Genomic DNA, 17,785 nt, shown 5'->3' with positions numbered 1-17,785 from the left:
TCAAACAGCTGTGGCCACAGTTCCCAGGCCTGCTGTCTAGAGCGCTGCCCACTCTGTGTACAACAACCCTTCTGGACGATGCACTCAGATACATGGACTGCGGCATAGGGCTCTGTCTCCCTTGAAGTGTAATAGTAATGATAAGAACAGCAACAACAATGATAAGAAAGCTCAACTTGACTGTTCACTGTGTACCAGAAACTTTAATTATGTGGATTAGTGTACATAATCCTCGCTTTATGAGGGAGGTAGTATTCTTATTTTAATTTTACAGATGATGAAACTGAGCAGAGGAAGATTAAGTCACTTGAGCTCCCATCTCTGGTACATGATAGAGACAGTGAGCAATCCGGCTTCAGAGCCTGTGCTCCCCACCATGAGGCACTCCTGCTCCCTTTACGTCTCTCCCTGGAGCTGGCCTTTACCAGTGACAGGTCTCCTGACAAGTGTCACCATGCTTACCCCAAGTCCTCATCACCCCCATCTGCAGATCCGAGAGGTAGAAGCCAAAGGATGGGGTATCCCCAGTATTTATAGGGCTCACCAGCACCCGTGTGTAGGATGGATGAGAAACAGGACAGGTCAGAGGCAGGATGACTGTGCCCATGGTCTGAGTGACGAAGAGGGCAGCTGAAACAGAAAAGGGGGAGTGGCATGCAAGACTGGAGCACAAAATTTGGGGATACGCTGGTTGGCTATCTCTGGGGGAGAAGGGGAAAAGCAGAAAGAACAGGCAAAGAGAATTTAGAGATTTGCTTTTGGAGCATGTGTGATGAGAAGGGTGAACACGAATGGGAATTGTGCATTTGGGAAGAACTGGAGCTTTTGAGAGGGGAGATGATGAGTTTGTTTGTTTGCTTTAGACTTGAGGGAAATGTGCTGTTCAGATCACTGGGCAATACTTTGGAGGAGTTTTTAGATATGGCAATTTAGATTCAGGCATCATCCTCATTCTCCAGTCTTCCTGCATTTTTTCCTACACCTGAATTCATTCTTGGATATTGGTTGCATATGTCTGATTTTACAGGTTCCTCTCAAGGGTGTTCTCTGTGGTCTTGTGCTTTCCTCATTGCTTCTTCATCAAGATCACCTGTAAGTGGATAATCATTTGTAATAATGCTCCACTAATAACTGATAGTGAAGCGAACTTTGTTGAGAGTTTATTTTTTGCCAAGCACAGCACTGGGCTCTTTTCACTCTGTAATCTGTTTCCCTATCACAACTATAATACAGGTGCCATGACTACCTCCATTTTACAGTTGAGGAAACTCAAGATTAGAGAGGTTGAGTAACTTATCCAGAGCCACACAGACATCACAGGTGAAGCAAAGATGAAGACACAGTTCTTTCTAACTCCAGGCTGTATTGTCAGAATACAATGGCTGGGCACTCAGAGGAGGCCTCGGTGTCCTCTTCCTGAACACAGTTTCACAGAATAACATCAGACAAGGTCACTCTGACCAGGATGGACTGGGACAAAACCAAGATCACCTCATAATCATGTCCAAAGACAGACAAAAACAAGAACATGGTCAAGACCACAAAATGACCAACTAGTCACCCATCCTGGCTAATAATCAGTGAATATTTTCTTTTTCCAATTATAGCTTTAATCCCTCCTTCTTTCCTATCTTCTATACAAGAATTATTAAAATATTCAATCATAAGATTGCTCTGACTTCCAGATAGCATCCAGTCCAGAGCAAAGCCTCACTTCCTCAAACCCTCTCTAAAAATCATTCAACCCAAGCCCAGATGGATGTCATCTTTTCTTACTGTGATGCCCCCTTGCAGTCTCCCTTCTGTCAATGAGTCTGTAAATCAAGTTCAACTACATGGTAGTCTTTGGCTGAAGCATGTTGACATTTCTAAACACACCTCATCATACATATTCTTAGATCTGCATGCATCTCATAGATTTGCTTACAGTGTGGCTTGAAGCCCCAGACTTGACCAAATGTGGGTTTGAATCCATCTCCTCTTTCTCCTCCTCCTTTAAAAAAAATAAGCTGTGGATGTATGTGTGTTGCTGAAATTTTCTGAACATGAATTCTCATATCATGATTGGGGGGTGGGGTTGGTATGAAGATTAAATGAGGTGGCATATGTAGAATATTCTAGTCTATTGCCAGACTGATGCTCTAGAAATGTTAGTTTCTTTCACTGATCCTTTCTTGATTGAATCTTTTCTTCTAAATAAGGCATTTTATCCAACTATCATATTCTAGTCATGAAGTCTGATTCACCAAATCTTGAGGATATTTAGAGATTAATGTAAAATTTCTAGTTTATGCTATTACTTATTCTCTGTGCTGAGAGAGTTCCAGAAAAACAACTACTTCTGCTTTATTGACTATGCCAAAGCCTTTGACTGTGTGGATCACAACAAACTGTGGAAAATTCTTCAAAAGATGGGAATACCAGACCGCCTGACCTGCCTCCTGAGAAATCTGTATGCAGGTCAGGAAGCAATAGTTAGAACTGGACATGGAACAGCAGACTGGTTCCAAATAGGAAAAGGAGTATGTCAAGGCTGCATATTGTCACCCTGCTTATTTAACTTATATGCAGTGTACAACATGAGACGCGCTGGGCTGAATGAAGCACAAGCTGGAATCAAGCTTGCCGGGAGAAATATCAATAACCTCAGATATGCAGATGACACCACCCTTATGGCAGAAAGCGAAGAAGAACTAAAGAGCCTCTTGATGAAAGTGAAAGAGGAGAGTGAAAAAGTTGGCTTGAGGCTCAACATTCAGAAAACTAAGATCATGGCATCCGGACCCATCACTTCATGGCAAATAGATGGGGAGACAGTGAAAACAGTGATGGACATTATATTTTTAGGCTCCAAAATCACTGCAGATGGTGACTTCAGCCATGAAATTAAAAGATACTTGCTCACTGAAAGAAAAGTTATGACCAACCTAGACAGCATATGAAAAAGCAGACATTACTTTGCCAGCAAAGGTCCATCTAGTCAAAGCTTTGGTTTTTCCAGTAGTTATGTATGGATGTGAGTGGACTATAAAGAAAGCTGAGCGCCAAAGAATTGATGCTTTTGAACTGTGGTGTTAGAGAAGACTCCTGAGAGTCCCTTGGACTGCAAGGAGATCCAACTAGCCCATCCTAAATGAAATCAGTCCTGAACATTCATTGGAAGGACTGATGCTGAAGCTGAAACTCCAATATTTTGGCCATCTGATGTGAAGAACTGACTCATTTGAAAAGACCCTGATGCTGGGAATGATTGAAGTCAGGAGGAGAAGGGGACGACAGAGGATGAGATGGTTGGATGGCATCACTGACTCAATGGACATAAGTTTGAATAAACTCTGGGAGTTGGTGATGGACAGGGAAGCCTGGCATGCTGCAGTCCATGGGGTCACAAAGAGTTGGATAGAACTGAGTGACTGAAATGAACTGAACTGAACTGATTCTCTATGCCATAATTTATAGATATATTAAGGCCAATGAATACTAATGCATTTTATTCATTCTGAGATACACAGCATTCTCCCTCATATTTTAATGTGACATCTTAAAGGGAAGATTTTAGGATAAAAATTGGGATGTGTCTTATAATCAGTGTCATGTCTTGGTTTAACTGGCAGCTTTTTTTTTTGTTCTTGGTGGAACATATAATATTCATGAATTTTATATCAGTAGCATCCTAGATTTGATGAAATGTGGTATATATTTTTAAATGACTGGACAGCTCTTCTTCCACTCTTTCACCTTTTCACCATTGTAGTTAATGGTTGGCTCTGTTTTCTACTTCAATTCAAAGACTAACTACCATTGTAAAGCCAAATGTAAGCTCGAGAAGTTGAGTTTTTAAAGTATTTGGACTTAAAACCTTGCTATTATCATCTGAGTCCAAGTCATGTTTCGTAGACATATTTGTATAATATGAGCTCTGACATAGATCCAAAAATAAGTTAATATAGCAAATGGAAATCGCTACACATTTGATCCTGTCATGTAATGGAGTTAAAATAATGCTAAAAAACAATCTGAACAAGTTCTGTGAAGCTTTTGTTCTATTTGACTTTAAGTGGAGCAAAATCTTCAGAACAAGAGGACAACAAAATAATGCTTTGCTAAAAGGATGAAAGAATATGACCTAAATCTATTAGTGATAGAACACTCTATGAATGCACTCAAGTTAATAGCATCTTTTAGCAATAGATACTTTTTCAATTACAGTAATGCTAAGAAATAAATAGGCTAAGTGAGAGAAAAATGGTCAGAGACACATGAATTGGACTAGTTGTTTGACTGTTCGGTTTTTTATAACCAATTCTCAAGGGGCAGAAATCTAACCAACAATCTATTGATGGGTCATTAATTTGAGTCTCCATATTCTGGATCTACTTCATATTATTACAGGGGCAGTGTTTTGTTGGCCCATGCCAAAGCTTTGGCAGCACTTAGCAATCTGTACAGTGAGTTGTGCAACCTCCTTTTCTTCCTGCCCAATCTTGTGTTGTCATGCTGTCATAGAAGCTCCATTACTGTAAGGGCTTGCTAACTAGGTGTGATGCTACAATTTCATGCAATGTAATTCCTCCAGGGTATTTCCTTCCTGTCCTTTGCTGGGTTCTAAATGACCCCACTTTCACCAGTCTTTAGTTGCACGCAAGAATGATCGCAAATGCTACCCTTTTGGAGTATCTGTGTGGAAATGCAGTTTTATTTCAGCTTTAAGGGGTTTAAAATTTTTATTCCCCCTTTTTAAAAGCAGTGCTCTGGCTACTTTTGCAAAGAATGTGCTGTTCTGAGAGTAAATAACTGAAATGGAGAGGCAGACTCTTATCTTCACGGAACCTCACAAATGGAAAAGCAAAGATATGGATATGGAAAGAGAAAGTGTCAGGAAAATTGCCATAAATCACAGAGCGAGGATATTGGGCTACATCTGGCATCAGTTTTGTTGTGTTTTAAAAAGGACAAATATGCTTCCCTTTAAGAATGTAGGAGCAACTCTTCCCGCTGTGAACCTCTTCACTGGGAGTCCTCCCACCGGGTTGCAGAGGGTGAGATGTGCTCCGGGGTTATTACTGTGAGAGAGTGTGTCTCTGGAATGTTTGCTTTCCCTGCGTTCTCACCTGTCCCCGCCCAGCTTCCGTGAGAGAGGATGTAACAGTCCACTGCCAATGTCTGCTAAAAGGTGGGCGTTTTACGTGCAGTTACACTTCAAATGCCACCCAAGGGAATGAAGGAAGGAAGTTGGGGAGGAAGGAAGGGAGGAAAGTAGGAGGGAGGGAGGGGAGGAAGAAGGCAGGAAAGGAGTTATAAACTCAAAACCAGTGCTTCTCACACTTTCTTGTGAGTATGAATCACCTGGGGATTTTCTTTCAAGGCAGGTTCTGATTCAGGGAGTCTGAGACCCTGGATGGACTGAGACCTGCAGGTCCGGTTTCTTAGCAAGGTCCCAGGAGATACTGATGCTGCTGGTCCAGCGATCACATCTTGAATACGGAGATCCTAAACTAAATGCAGCTGTCTTTTTGCTGATTATGAACATTATTTTAAAGTAGATTGGGATGCTTCTTAGGAACTTGTCAGGATATATCTAGGAACAAATGGGACACAGGAAAGACCTATGGAAGTCACTGGACTTCTCTGGTGGAAGTCGCTCTCCCTCACTCTGTTCCATTTTCTTTTTTCCATCACCCACCTCCCAGACCGGGTACCTAGAGGTCTCTGGAGCCGGGGTCCACTAGGTACAGAAGAAAATATCCCCCGAATACGGTTTCTATCACGACGTTGGGATTTATTGTGTTCTGTCTCTCTGAGACATTTCATGTGATTTATAGGGTAGTGTAAGTCTTGGAGTCATATGGAATTGGGTTCAAATCCCGATTTCAAATTCACTAACTGTGGCCAGAGGTGAGTTGCTTAACTGTCTAAACCTCAGTTTCCAGATCTGTGAAAGGGGAATGATAATCCTGTAACACAGGTCTTCTTTGGAGATTTAATGAGAAAATGTATACAAAATACTAAACAAAGTGTCTGGCCTAAAGTAAGTACTCCATGGATTCTAGCTATTATAAAATATTTGACCAGTGGAGTAGTCTAGCTGATACAGATGTGGGCTTTCCATCAATCAGATAGCCTGGGATATAGTCACGTCTGTGTCACTAACTGGCTTCTGAGGTGGCTCAGAGGTAAAGAATCCACCTAATGATGCAAGAGGCAAGAATTCAATCCCTGGCCCAGGAAGATCCCCTGGAGAAAGAAATGGCATCCCACTCCAGTATTCTTGCCTGGGAAATCCCATGGACAGAGGAACCTGGTGGGCTACAGTCCATGGGCTTGCAAAAGAGTTGGACATGACTTAGTAACTGAACAACAACAACTGTCACTAATTAGGTATGTACATAGCAGTGAGTTACCCTCTATAAACCTTAGTATCCTGTACAAATGGACATAATAATCATAAGCACCCTATAGGGTTATTATAAGGGTTAATGGGTTTCCCAGGTGGCCCAGTGGGTAAAGAATCCGCCTTCAATGCAGGAAATACAGGAGGTGTGGGTTTGATCCCTGGGTGGGGAAAATCCCCTGCAGGAGGGCATGGCAACCCACTCCAGTATTCTTGCCTAGAGAATCCAGAGGACAAAGGAGCCTGGCGGGGTACAGTCCATAGAGTCACAAAGAGTCGGACACGACTGAAGTGAATGAGCACACACACATGCACACATAAGGGTTAATGCTGCTGCTTATTCGCTCAGTCGTGTTGGACTCTTTGTGACCTGATGGACTATAACCTGCCAGGTTCCTCTGTCCATGGGATTCTCCAGGGAAGAATACTGGACAAGGTTGCCATTCCCTCCTCCAGGGGATCTTCCCGACCCAGGAATCAAACCCGGGTCTCCCACATTGCAGGTAGATTCTTTACCATCTGAGCCACCAGGGAAACCCAAGGGTTAATTATACATATATATGTGTGTAAATAATGTATTACTTGGCACATAGAACTTTATATGTCAAGCAAATTATACCAATATCTCTATAAAATGATCAAGGCAAAAGAATTATTTATTGAAAAGAAGAAACATTTTGGGAGTTGGTCAGACATTTCTTATGCCTGGAGGAGTGAAAAGAGAGAGCTGCTATGACTCCTCAAATCCTACCAGGTCACCCAGAAGCTCCTGAATGCTTTCGGACAGACCAGTGTCCCTCTGCAACAAAGCAGACACAGGACAAAGGGAGAATGGGACAAAATGTCCAATACAATGAGTTTTTCATTAATCTGAATTGCTTCAATTTAAAGGATTTTCCTTTAATCGGAGAATACACCCTTTGGGGGTGGGAAAAAGGCTTTAAAATGTGTGTATTGTCAGATCATGAGAGTAAGTAGCAATTTAAAAAATATTTGTACTTGGCAAAATGAAATGTTGAGATCTTTCTATTCTCACAATCATTAATTGGATGCTTTAATTGGACTGCCCCGTTAAACCTCAGTCTGGGAAAGTGAACAGTCTGTGATGATCTGATCACCTGCTCTTCGCAGTCACTGTGGATCTAGGGCCACGCGCTTACTGTACTGAGGGTCTCTGAGATCTTGTACATCATGTGTTATCAGAAGCGACTGCACCCAGAGGCCATCATTTCCAATTGAAAAAATGATTTCTTCCATCGTGGCTCATGGTTAAATCATATTCTGAATGTCAGTTCAGCAGCCTTCTTGCTGCTGAAAGGTTGTGCAGAGTTCAGACCTCTGGAAGGCATGTAGGTCTGGAGAAGAGGGAACCCATACATCATTGTGGTTTCCACCTGACTTCTGTCTGAGCCAGGAGTTTGAACTCGTGTAACCACAACATAGCTCCCTCTATTTCACCCTCATCTCCTTCTCAGACTTGGGGTCCAAGTATCTACAGGCACACCTTGTTTTATGGTGCTTTAATATGCTTCACAGTCATTGCATTTCTTTACAAATTGAAGATCTGTGGCTACCCTGTGTTATCAGATGATGGTCAGCATTTTTATAAGTATTTTAAAATTACAATGTATACATTTCTTAGACTTAATACTATCTCATACTTAATGGGCTACAGTATAGTGTCAGAATAACTTTTATATGCACTGGGAAACCCCCGAAAATTGTGTGAATTGCTTTATTGCATTATTTGCTTTGTTATGGTGGTCTGGAACTGGATCCACAGTGTTCCTAAGGTCTGCCCATCTTGGGGGCTCCTCACCTAAGAACCTTAATATACTGAAAACAGTTTAAAAACTCATTGAGACTTTTGATGGGGCAGGTCTGTAGGTCAGGGTAGCTGCAAGGAAAGCCTTGCAGATATTAGAAACAAACCCAAGAGTTGCTGTAAGGGCTGGAGGCAGGGCTATTGCAAAAAGAACCATAGCGACTTCTGACCGTACCACTTGTACTGTGACGATGGCAAGAAAAATGGACTAGTTTCCCACCCTTCTGCCTCATCTCCACCCTAGCACATGCGTGCACACATGCACACGTGTGTGCACACACACACACACACACATACACACACTCTTCATGTAAGCTTGCACCAAAATTTTAAAGCAAATTATCAGCTTGGACCAGTTCAAGCATATTTAAGGTTAGTTCTCAGTAATTCATGCATATTTTACCATGGGTAGGTAACCCAGGCGACCTTTAAAACTAGGCCAGTGATTCCACCTCAGAGTGTCTTGATCTCATTTCCTTGTCATCAAACTTGACAACTGGGCAGGAAGGGAAAAAATCTGTCTTTTGTTAGTGAAAGTATAACACTGTTAGTAAGATGGGTCTGCAACTGAGAAAATACATCTTCTCTATGATTTCTCCTTTAAGGAATTCATGCCCTGTCTCCCCGTTTTAGGGATAGTTACTGAGAACTGATAGAAAACTAAGCAAAATTTTATCTTAATTTTCCACCAAATGGTATATTTACATGGTCATTGATAATAACATGCTGATTTGTGAATTCAGTCTTTTTGGGGGGAGAAAAAAGCCATGTCTAAGTTCCTCTGGGGACGCAAACACTCTTATCAGAATTTGTGCTGATTTGGAAAATGGCCCTCAAAGCAGTTGTAAGTTTACATGCAATTTTCAAAATTTAAAGACCTTTGACAAGAAGGTCCCTTGGGCAGGGCCTGCTTCATGGGCCATCAGCCATCGCAGGCACATGCATCTCAGCACCCAGCAGGGCCCCATGTTTGGAACTTAATGCTCTGAGGTCACCATCTTGAAATTCTTAATAATTTATCTTTGAAATTGTGTTTTGTGAGTCAGGTCCAACGGGACAACAAGAACATGGGTGGGACGCCGGGAAGCTTGGAGCTCTGGGGGTCCAGCCACTATGCCCCACCTCCCCAGCACACAGCAGTTCTCAGCCACCTGCTCTCTGGCCTGGTGCCCTGGGAACCCTGAAAGCTGGAGTGTAACTGTCGCCCTCACACTTCTGCCCTTTTTGGAGATCTGGGCTCAGGTGTGGGGAGAGTCATACAATCAACATGCAACCCACCACAAACCAGGTGTCCAATGCATCCCAGTGGAGATTGCAATCCCTTGGGTTTACCCATCTGCCATGGATTAAGGAAGGGGGAGATTGACTTCTCAGCCCCAGGCTAGGGACTTGCCTTTGCATTTGGCATTGAACACCGTAAATTATGTAGGCAGCCCTCCTAAGCACGGAAACCAACTCCCTAGATGGATGCTGAAACACAGGATGGACACAACCTTCGTGTCCGAGGGGCTGTGCCAGGACCCCCTCAGTAGGTTGAGAGCAAGGACATCATCCCTGAGTCCAGTGCCGTGTTGAGCATGACCCCTTAGGAGTGACCTTTCCAGAGGAAGTGGCCACTTATTGGCAAAAAGGTGTTGAAGTTAGTAAAGCTTCTTAGATCAGGAAAGACATTTTTAAAATGAGACAGATCATTTTCAGGTGTCTTAAAATCTGTTTTTAAATTGTTCCAGCACATGTTGATACACATCTTCTTCACTTTAGGAACCACACACCTAAACACCAACATACCTATATACATACATACATAGGAGCATACATACATTCCAAGCCCAGAGCTGGCCTGCAGCAGATACAAAGGGGAGTGAGAAAGAGTCTTTGCCCTGAAAGAATCTATACTCTTGTAGAGACAGCAGTGCTCAAGGGATAATCCGTACCCCAAGGCTCTCCACGTGCCAACAGTGTGTTGTGGAATTTTGCTTAAGTATATTTGATGACTGTCTCTTTTTTCATCTTTTTTCTGAGAGGAAGCATTTGCAGAAATTGAGAACTTTATTGGCCTGGATATCACAGGAGTTCAGCTCTGCTTTTATGAGATGGATGTGAAAATAAATGGTAAAAAATTGTTGAACGAAGACTGAAGGGAGATTTAGGAAATTTTGAGAGGGAAAAAAATGTCTGTAAAGGTTTCCAGAGCACACATGGAGTAAGTCTACATGGAGGACTGAAGCAATTATTGAATAATTTTGATAGATATTACAAAAGCATCTTCAGATAGTCAAGTCCAAAAAAGGGATTTGTAGGGTTTCTTGTTCTCCTTTAACTGGATATCTTGAATCTCTGTTTAACTTTTCATGCTTTTGTACAGCCTTTACATAAATATAGCTTTTAAAACCATGAAGAATCTAGATCCCTCACTCAAAGATAACTGGATTTCCTACCACCAAAGGCCAGATAAGTCACCTGCTAACAGACTAAAGGGATCCATTCTTCCCATTAATGTCATGGACATTTACTGTTCTCCTTGCCTCCCTCAGTGGGTGAAGTTACAAGTACTTGACAACAGAACTTGCAAAAATGTGCAAACCCTGTGTGAATTAATAAATGTTAGATTTTTCAAGTGCGGCTTATTACTTTAGAGTCTCCATGTCCACTGGGGATCTGTATAGTGTTCTGGACATAAATACATGTGTGACCAGTATCCTAAAGAAAACTTGACAGGCAATAAAAAAAATTGCAGACAGTAACAATGGCTCTGGAAAGGTGTTTATAGACAACCTCCGCTCCCTCTTGGCATTTAGGAATCTTGAAGAAATTGAAAGAAAGGGAAGTTTAATTTTGAGGGGGCTTCTGCCCTGCTTAGCTGAGTTCACATGCCCAACATGAAATAATAATGCATTCAACCACCCGTCTTATAACAAGCAACCTCTGCATCACCTTACTCCCTGGTGAAAACAGCAGACAATGGGCAGGAAAGGTATAAATGCCAGAAAAAGCTGAGGGATCCCTGTGACCTTCGTGTGATTATGTTTGTGCTAATGCATCACAGACAGAAACCCAAACTCTCCCTCTGAAGAACCCGATTCATTAAAAAAAAAAAAAATGCATTGGTCATTAGCCAGGGAATCTCATAAACTGAATGTTCAAGGGATGGCCGAGGAGAAAGTGGAACTGGTGTATTCTGATGAGCCACTCAAACATGCAACTCTGTTTTCTCCTCCATCTGCTCCTCTATTCTGGAGCGCACATCTGTTTTACTCTTAGAATTGCTAAGACTTACTAAGTCTTGTTTGCCTCAGTTAATAAAAATCATTATACAAAACAATCTTTTTTTTTTTTAATTTGCAAAAGCAAAGCTAACTTGCTGTAAGGAATGCAGTGATGGTCATTCAGGAACTCTGACCTTGACTTGGGGGCGGGCAGGCATGCAATTTTTGAGACTCCTTCAATCCAGAAGGTACTAAAGAGGTATCACCACCCCCCTCCCCAGTTCTGTGGATGGCCAGGCCCTCTAGAGCAGAAAGAGCAGCCAGCAGCTTTGCAGATATTAGATACAAGACCAACACTGGAAAGGTAGTGTTGAATGAACCAGTGCTCTGATACGCAGGCATCCTAAAGATTAAAATTAAGTTTTATTGTGGTATTTCAGCCAAACTCCTGATCAGTCTTTCAGTGTCTCCAACATTTATGACTTATCCTTTCCTTAGCAGACTTCTATCAGGGATCCCTGTATTTAGAGAAGTGACTCCTATTATATAGCTATTTTATTTTATTTCCTGATCATCTTATTATTTTTAACTTTAGGTACTCAAAAATTAAAGCCCATTAATATATTTTGACAATGGGAAAAAAAAACTGAATGAAGACCCCAAACTGTAAATGTTATAGGAGACTAATTCATTTGCTTTTCAGTCAACAACATTCATTAATTGCATCTGATAAAGCTACAAAAGAAATAAGAAATAGAATATAGCTATTTTAAATTTTATGTTATGATCCCTTTTAAAATCAGGTTTTAAAATCCTTGAGGTACCTATGAACATTATAAAATAGGTGCATCTGACATGGATTGTCCCCTTGCTAAGCTAGAATGCCACCAGGGTTGCAATGGAGGAATGCTTCAGCTAAAGGAACTTGGAGGGCCAAGGGGGTAATGCTGGCTGATGACCCATCTGCAGTTGTAAAACTGATTGTACATGACATCCTCAGCACAGAGAGATTCAGACTTGCCTGGACAGCATCTGAGCCACTGTGTGTTCCCGTGGTCTTCTATCACCAGCATAGTTTTATAAAAATGTACACATTGGCCACCTCTTAGACAGTCTGTCAGTAGCCTTATGAAGGATGTATTCAGGAATCTCCACACAGAATTCTGATTCACAGGCCTGGGTAAGAACTTTTGATCTAAGCTATGGTCTTGGTGAGAATTTGGGAGCAAATTGCCAATATCTTTGTGCCCTATTACCTGGTCATGTTACCGTGGACCAAAGGAAGCATTATCGATGAACATCTCTCTTCGTAGGCTCTTGCAGACCTGACCGTTTAGTTCAGATCCAAACATTTATCAAGTGGTACAGAGCACACAGGTAGGGTGGGGTGTGAGTTAATGGGGACAGCACACGTAGGTATGGGAGTATGTATTGAGTTGACTTGGGGCAAGAAGATATGATGGGCAAATTAAATAACATTAAATATTGTATTGAATATAAATTAAATCTTATAACCAGTCAAGAGAAATAGCAATTTTGTGACAAACATGCACTTTTCTAAGATATTTACAAATATATGTGCTCATTTAATTCTCACCATAGCAACCCTATGAAAGACATAGAATTATTTCCCCAGGTTTTTGCAAGAAGAAATTGGTGCATACACACAAAGAAACTGGAAAATCAGCCAAGTTCACACAGATAGTTAACTGGCCAGGCTAAATCTCAACCCAAGTAGAGTTTCAAATTTTTTTTTTTTTTTTGAAAACAAGAAATCAGGTTTTTATTTCATATGCCCTTCACAAGCCCCCTGCTCCCTTTCCAACTCCTCCCTTTCACTTAGGAACGTCACCATTCTGTAGTTACAGTGATCTTAGTCTTTGAACAAGACTAAGTTCTGACTCTTTGCGACCCCATGGACTGCAGTCCACCAGGCTCCTCCATCCACGGGATTTTCCAGGCAAGAGTACTGGAGTGGGTTGCCATTTCCTTCTCCATAGAGTTTCAAATTTAAGAGTCCTTGCTTTTAACCTGTCCACCAAACTGCTTTTAATATCTAAACTAGAATATATAACTGATAAGGAAGTACTGTATAGCACAGGGAACTCTACTCAACACTCTATACTCCAATAAAATTAAACAAGCAAAAAACAAAACAAAAATTGAAATTGTGATTGAATTTACCAAGAAGCTAATAATTTAGAGATATTTCCAAAATTGATGCTAAACAAGAGTAACTAGAGAAGTGGATGCCCATACCTATTTTAAAGGAATTATACCAGTTCCCAATTAAAAGCCAAACCTCTGTTTCCATTGAGTGAGTATTCAATCAATGTGAATGATACCTACATTAAGAGCTGGACATAAAGCATTAAACCAGCAAACACACTCCTTGCCCTTCTGGATCTCACAGTTGCTGCCTGAAAAGTCTAGACTATTAAATTCAGAACAGGCCACAGAGAGCTTTCTGTGCTTCTTTGATCTCCAGAGAGGTAGCATATTTCCTGGGACTGATCAGGAGTAACCTGCCCGACCCATTTAAGTTCACGTTTTCATATCTGTGCCCATATCTAACCTCAAATTCTCTGCTAACTTACAGCTGAGCCCTGCTTCAAATCTCTCTGAAACCCTTAGCCAATGTCATTTATTCAATCTGACTGCTGTATCCCCTCTCCGACTTCTGAGAAGGCCCCTGACTTGGGAGCTGCCTTATGACCCAGACTGATTAGTTTATGGTCCTGCAAGGTTGTGCGTGATACATACGTTTGGGGGAAATGAAGATGCGCATTAAGGAGAAACATTATTTTTTGATCCAGGCAGAAGAGCATACATAATCTTCTCTAGAGCCTGTGAAAGACTTCATTTTACACATGAAATTGTGTGGAATTGCCCTGGACCGCACTGAACATGGTTTTTGAGAATAACCAGCCTCAAAACAAGCTGCTGTGCGCTGGTGAGAGCCTCCAGCAACAGAGAATAAAATGTAAGCAAATGTAATCTGTGTCAAGTTACGGGTAACAAAGACACCATCTTGTGACACTGTGCCTGAATGGGACAGATCTCAAACATTACATGATGTGCATTAGAAACAGAATCAAAAAGTGGTCCCAAACTGATGAAAGAAGTATGAGACAGAAGGGCCTGGCACAGTATAGAAAAAAAATTTTAATTAAGATATATGTATTTTGGGGAATGTGGTTTAAGAGAGTTTAATGTAAAAGCATAAAGATATGTTGAGGTCATTACTGCAAAATAAAAACGAGGCATGTGTTTGCAGATAATTTGAGCTAAAGATATAAAGAAAGAAACATACTTACATCATGATCATAATACGATCAGCATCAACATGATCAACATCAGCGATCATTCCTATTTTCATCCAAAAGTCCTGCCGGCAATCATTGTTCCTTTCTGAAAATGAGATAGTTCAAGCATTCCAACAGGAGAGTGAATCAAGGGCTGAGGTTTGTTCCCTCCCTACTCAAGATATGTATGTTTAAATTGTGTAAAAAGATTTTTCTCTTTTTCTGTGCATTTTAAACTTCCTTCTTACAGTCAGATGTAAAACTCCATGTCAGGAAAATATAAAGAACAAACCAATTTTTAAAAGCATCTTCATAAAAAGCATCAAAGGAGGTTTTTAACCATTTGAGAATTTACCTAATTGATCATCACTAGGTATCTGGTTAGCTCTATAAAAGAAGATAAAGCTCTACTGAAAATTTGAAGGCAAAATAGGACTTAAGTGTATAAGAACTGAAGTTGTGAGATTTACACTGCATAATGCACCTCCCAGTTTAAAGTGCCCTGCTACTCAAGCATAATAAATAAATCACATATAAAAAATTTAGAAGAAAGGTCTCCTGCACATTATGGGAAAATTGTGGGCATCTTATGATGGGTCATCTTACCCTTGTTATTAAATGACAGCAATCATTAAAATGCCAAACATATTTTGACAGAATTCACTTTATAAAATGTCAGCAAGTCTGTGTTTTTATTAGTTTGTTCCAAATCAATTTAGAAATTTCAATAGAATGCTTGTAAGTATTCCCCAAGCAATGTCCATTCCTGACTTTCTGCACACACAAAAAAAATATTACAAATTAATCAGATTTTCAGATTTCTGCATAATGGCTTTGCACATTTATTGCTTAATCCTATTATAAAATGCTGTTATGATTGACACATGGCTGTGGAGATAGAAGTCAATTGAATAATATGTAGCAGTCAATTTTATTTGTAGCTTAATGCGCTGAAGTATTTTTTTCCCCATTTCCATTATTTATAAGTCTGTCCCTTTGGAGAATATATAGAAGAATTCGTTTTAAATGAGCCAATAATACCTTCTTTAAAATTTATAAGTGTGACAGAATCGTATCTTCTCTTCTTGGTCATCCATGGCCTGCCAGTAAACAGGGCTTGAATTGTCTTCCACTTGCTATTCACAGGACAAACAGAAAAGAGGATCTTGTTAAGGATGGCTTGGAACTGGATTTCAACCACCAAGAAAACAAAAGCTTCCAACTAAGAACCCTAAAAAATGGCTGCTAGCTTTATTTATTTGTTTGCTTGTACATTTATTCCTGTATTTATTATTGTAGCCACTATATCACATTCTTTGGTTGGTCCTGAAACAGAGCATATAAGCATACTCAGAGAAGACTTAAGAAGATTTGAAAGATCTGCTATTTTGATTGAATTTTGTTTCCCATGCTTTAGCATCCAACAGGATTCTAGCAAAACAAATATGTTACGTTCTAGGCTCACCACAATGGGGCTCCTTGAGGGTAGGGTGATGGTCAGTTAGCACAGAGGAAATTTGCTTAAGGAGACACATGTACTTTTTAGGACCTAAGTGCCACCACAAGAACCTTCTGTACAGCATAGGGAACTGTACTCAGTATCTTGTAATAACCTATAAGGAAAAAGAACATATATACACATGTACATATATATATATATATATATATATATATATATAAATATAACTGAATCACTGTTCTGTACACCTGAAATTAATACAATATTGTGCATCAACTATAATTCAATTTAAAAAAGGAAAAGGTCTTGTTTTCTGGAAAATGTATCCATGAGATTCAGTGTCTGAAGTATTATGGAGAAAGAGCTTAAGCGTATGAAGCCATGTTAAGGGATAATATAGATGTGCTTGGTCATGTCTGAGATCAGACTTTCCCTGGCTTTGGGAAATTAGATTAGGTGTTGCCCGCCTGTGCATAAAGGATGCAGTTTCGCACACAGGGGCCGCGTTGGCACACCCCCTGCAAGCTGATGTATAATGCAAGCCTATTAGCACGACGGATGATGGTGTCATTTTCTCTGCTGTCACGGCCTTGTCCCTCCTGGAATGACTTTGTCCATCCCGAATGTCTGTTAGCATAATGTATGCAGTTGACAAGTGATTTGAGCTCTGGAGCTATTGATAAAGCACTCTGGCATATCATCTGTGCCTTAATGTTATGTGACATCACAGGAAAATGGGGTCATGTGAAGTTCCCAGGGTGGATTTTATATTAAGGGCGCACTTCTCTTTTGAATTCCAGGGGCCAGAGGAAATCCAGCACTGTCAGACCCAGGCACTCCTGAACACCAGGCCAGTCAGACCCACCCCCCTTTCCCAGTTGGACCACAGGTCAGTATCTTTCAACTGCTGCATTTGGCTGCATTTCCGATGGTTTAACCGTATAAGTAACCAAACAAATAAAATAAGAATGAATTAAAACCAATTAACTCCAACAGAGCAAAGATGGTGATAAATTTTTGTATGGGAAGCTGTATGACTACATTATTTATGAAATACCATCAAGAAAAAAGAATGTGTTAGCAGAACTCTTTTCTTTTTCAAGGGGATGTTGATTTTAATCATTTGGAAACTTTTTTTTCTTAAAACCCACTACAGTTGTGCTGTTGGTTACCATCCAGTTTTCTGGAAAGTAAAACTTTAATGACTGGAGTGTGAAGAAAATTAAGTTATTTCAACCTTACCATAGCTGTTTTTTGAAATACAAGACATGATTTAATATAAAAAAGTTAATGCAATTTTAATGCAAGTTCAGCTTATTGGGTTTGACAATATTGTACATCACATATAGCTCCTGCATTAATAAAGAAATACATTCATTATTTTTTAAAGTCCAATATTTGTTTTTTGCCGCCTGGTGTGGTTATATGAAGATGTAGAACGCAATTATAAAAGGCTGGGCATTTTTTTTAAAAAAATCTCTGTCCTTTAGTGTGAAGCTCTTAGAGTTCACCCACTTTTATGGAAAAAGAAGCTGATCCTTGAGCCTTTCTCCCTCTTTGGCTGTGATAGTTTTTCCTGAAAATGAGTCACTTTCAGCA

General features: G+C 40.5%; 1 protein-coding gene across 1 annotated transcript in view; it reads left to right on the top strand.

Moving 5' to 3' along the window:
• Positions 1–17,785, top strand: part of POU6F2 (POU class 6 homeobox 2) — a 501,377-nt gene that overhangs the window by 218,625 nt on the left and 264,967 nt on the right. Inside the window, exon 3 of the mRNA XM_055590763.1 lies at positions 16,987–17,075. Coding sequence (XP_055446738.1) covers positions 16,987–17,075 — 89 coding nt within the window. The remainder of the gene's footprint in view (positions 1–16,986; positions 17,076–17,785) is intronic.

This window comes from Bubalus kerabau, chromosome 8 (assembly GCF_029407905.1).
Source record: "Bubalus kerabau isolate K-KA32 ecotype Philippines breed swamp buffalo chromosome 8, PCC_UOA_SB_1v2, whole genome shotgun sequence".
Classification (NCBI taxonomy): domain Eukaryota; kingdom Metazoa; phylum Chordata; class Mammalia; order Artiodactyla; family Bovidae; genus Bubalus; species Bubalus kerabau.
Note: the sequence above shows the minus strand (reverse complement) of the source record. Positions and strands in the feature narration are given on the sequence as shown.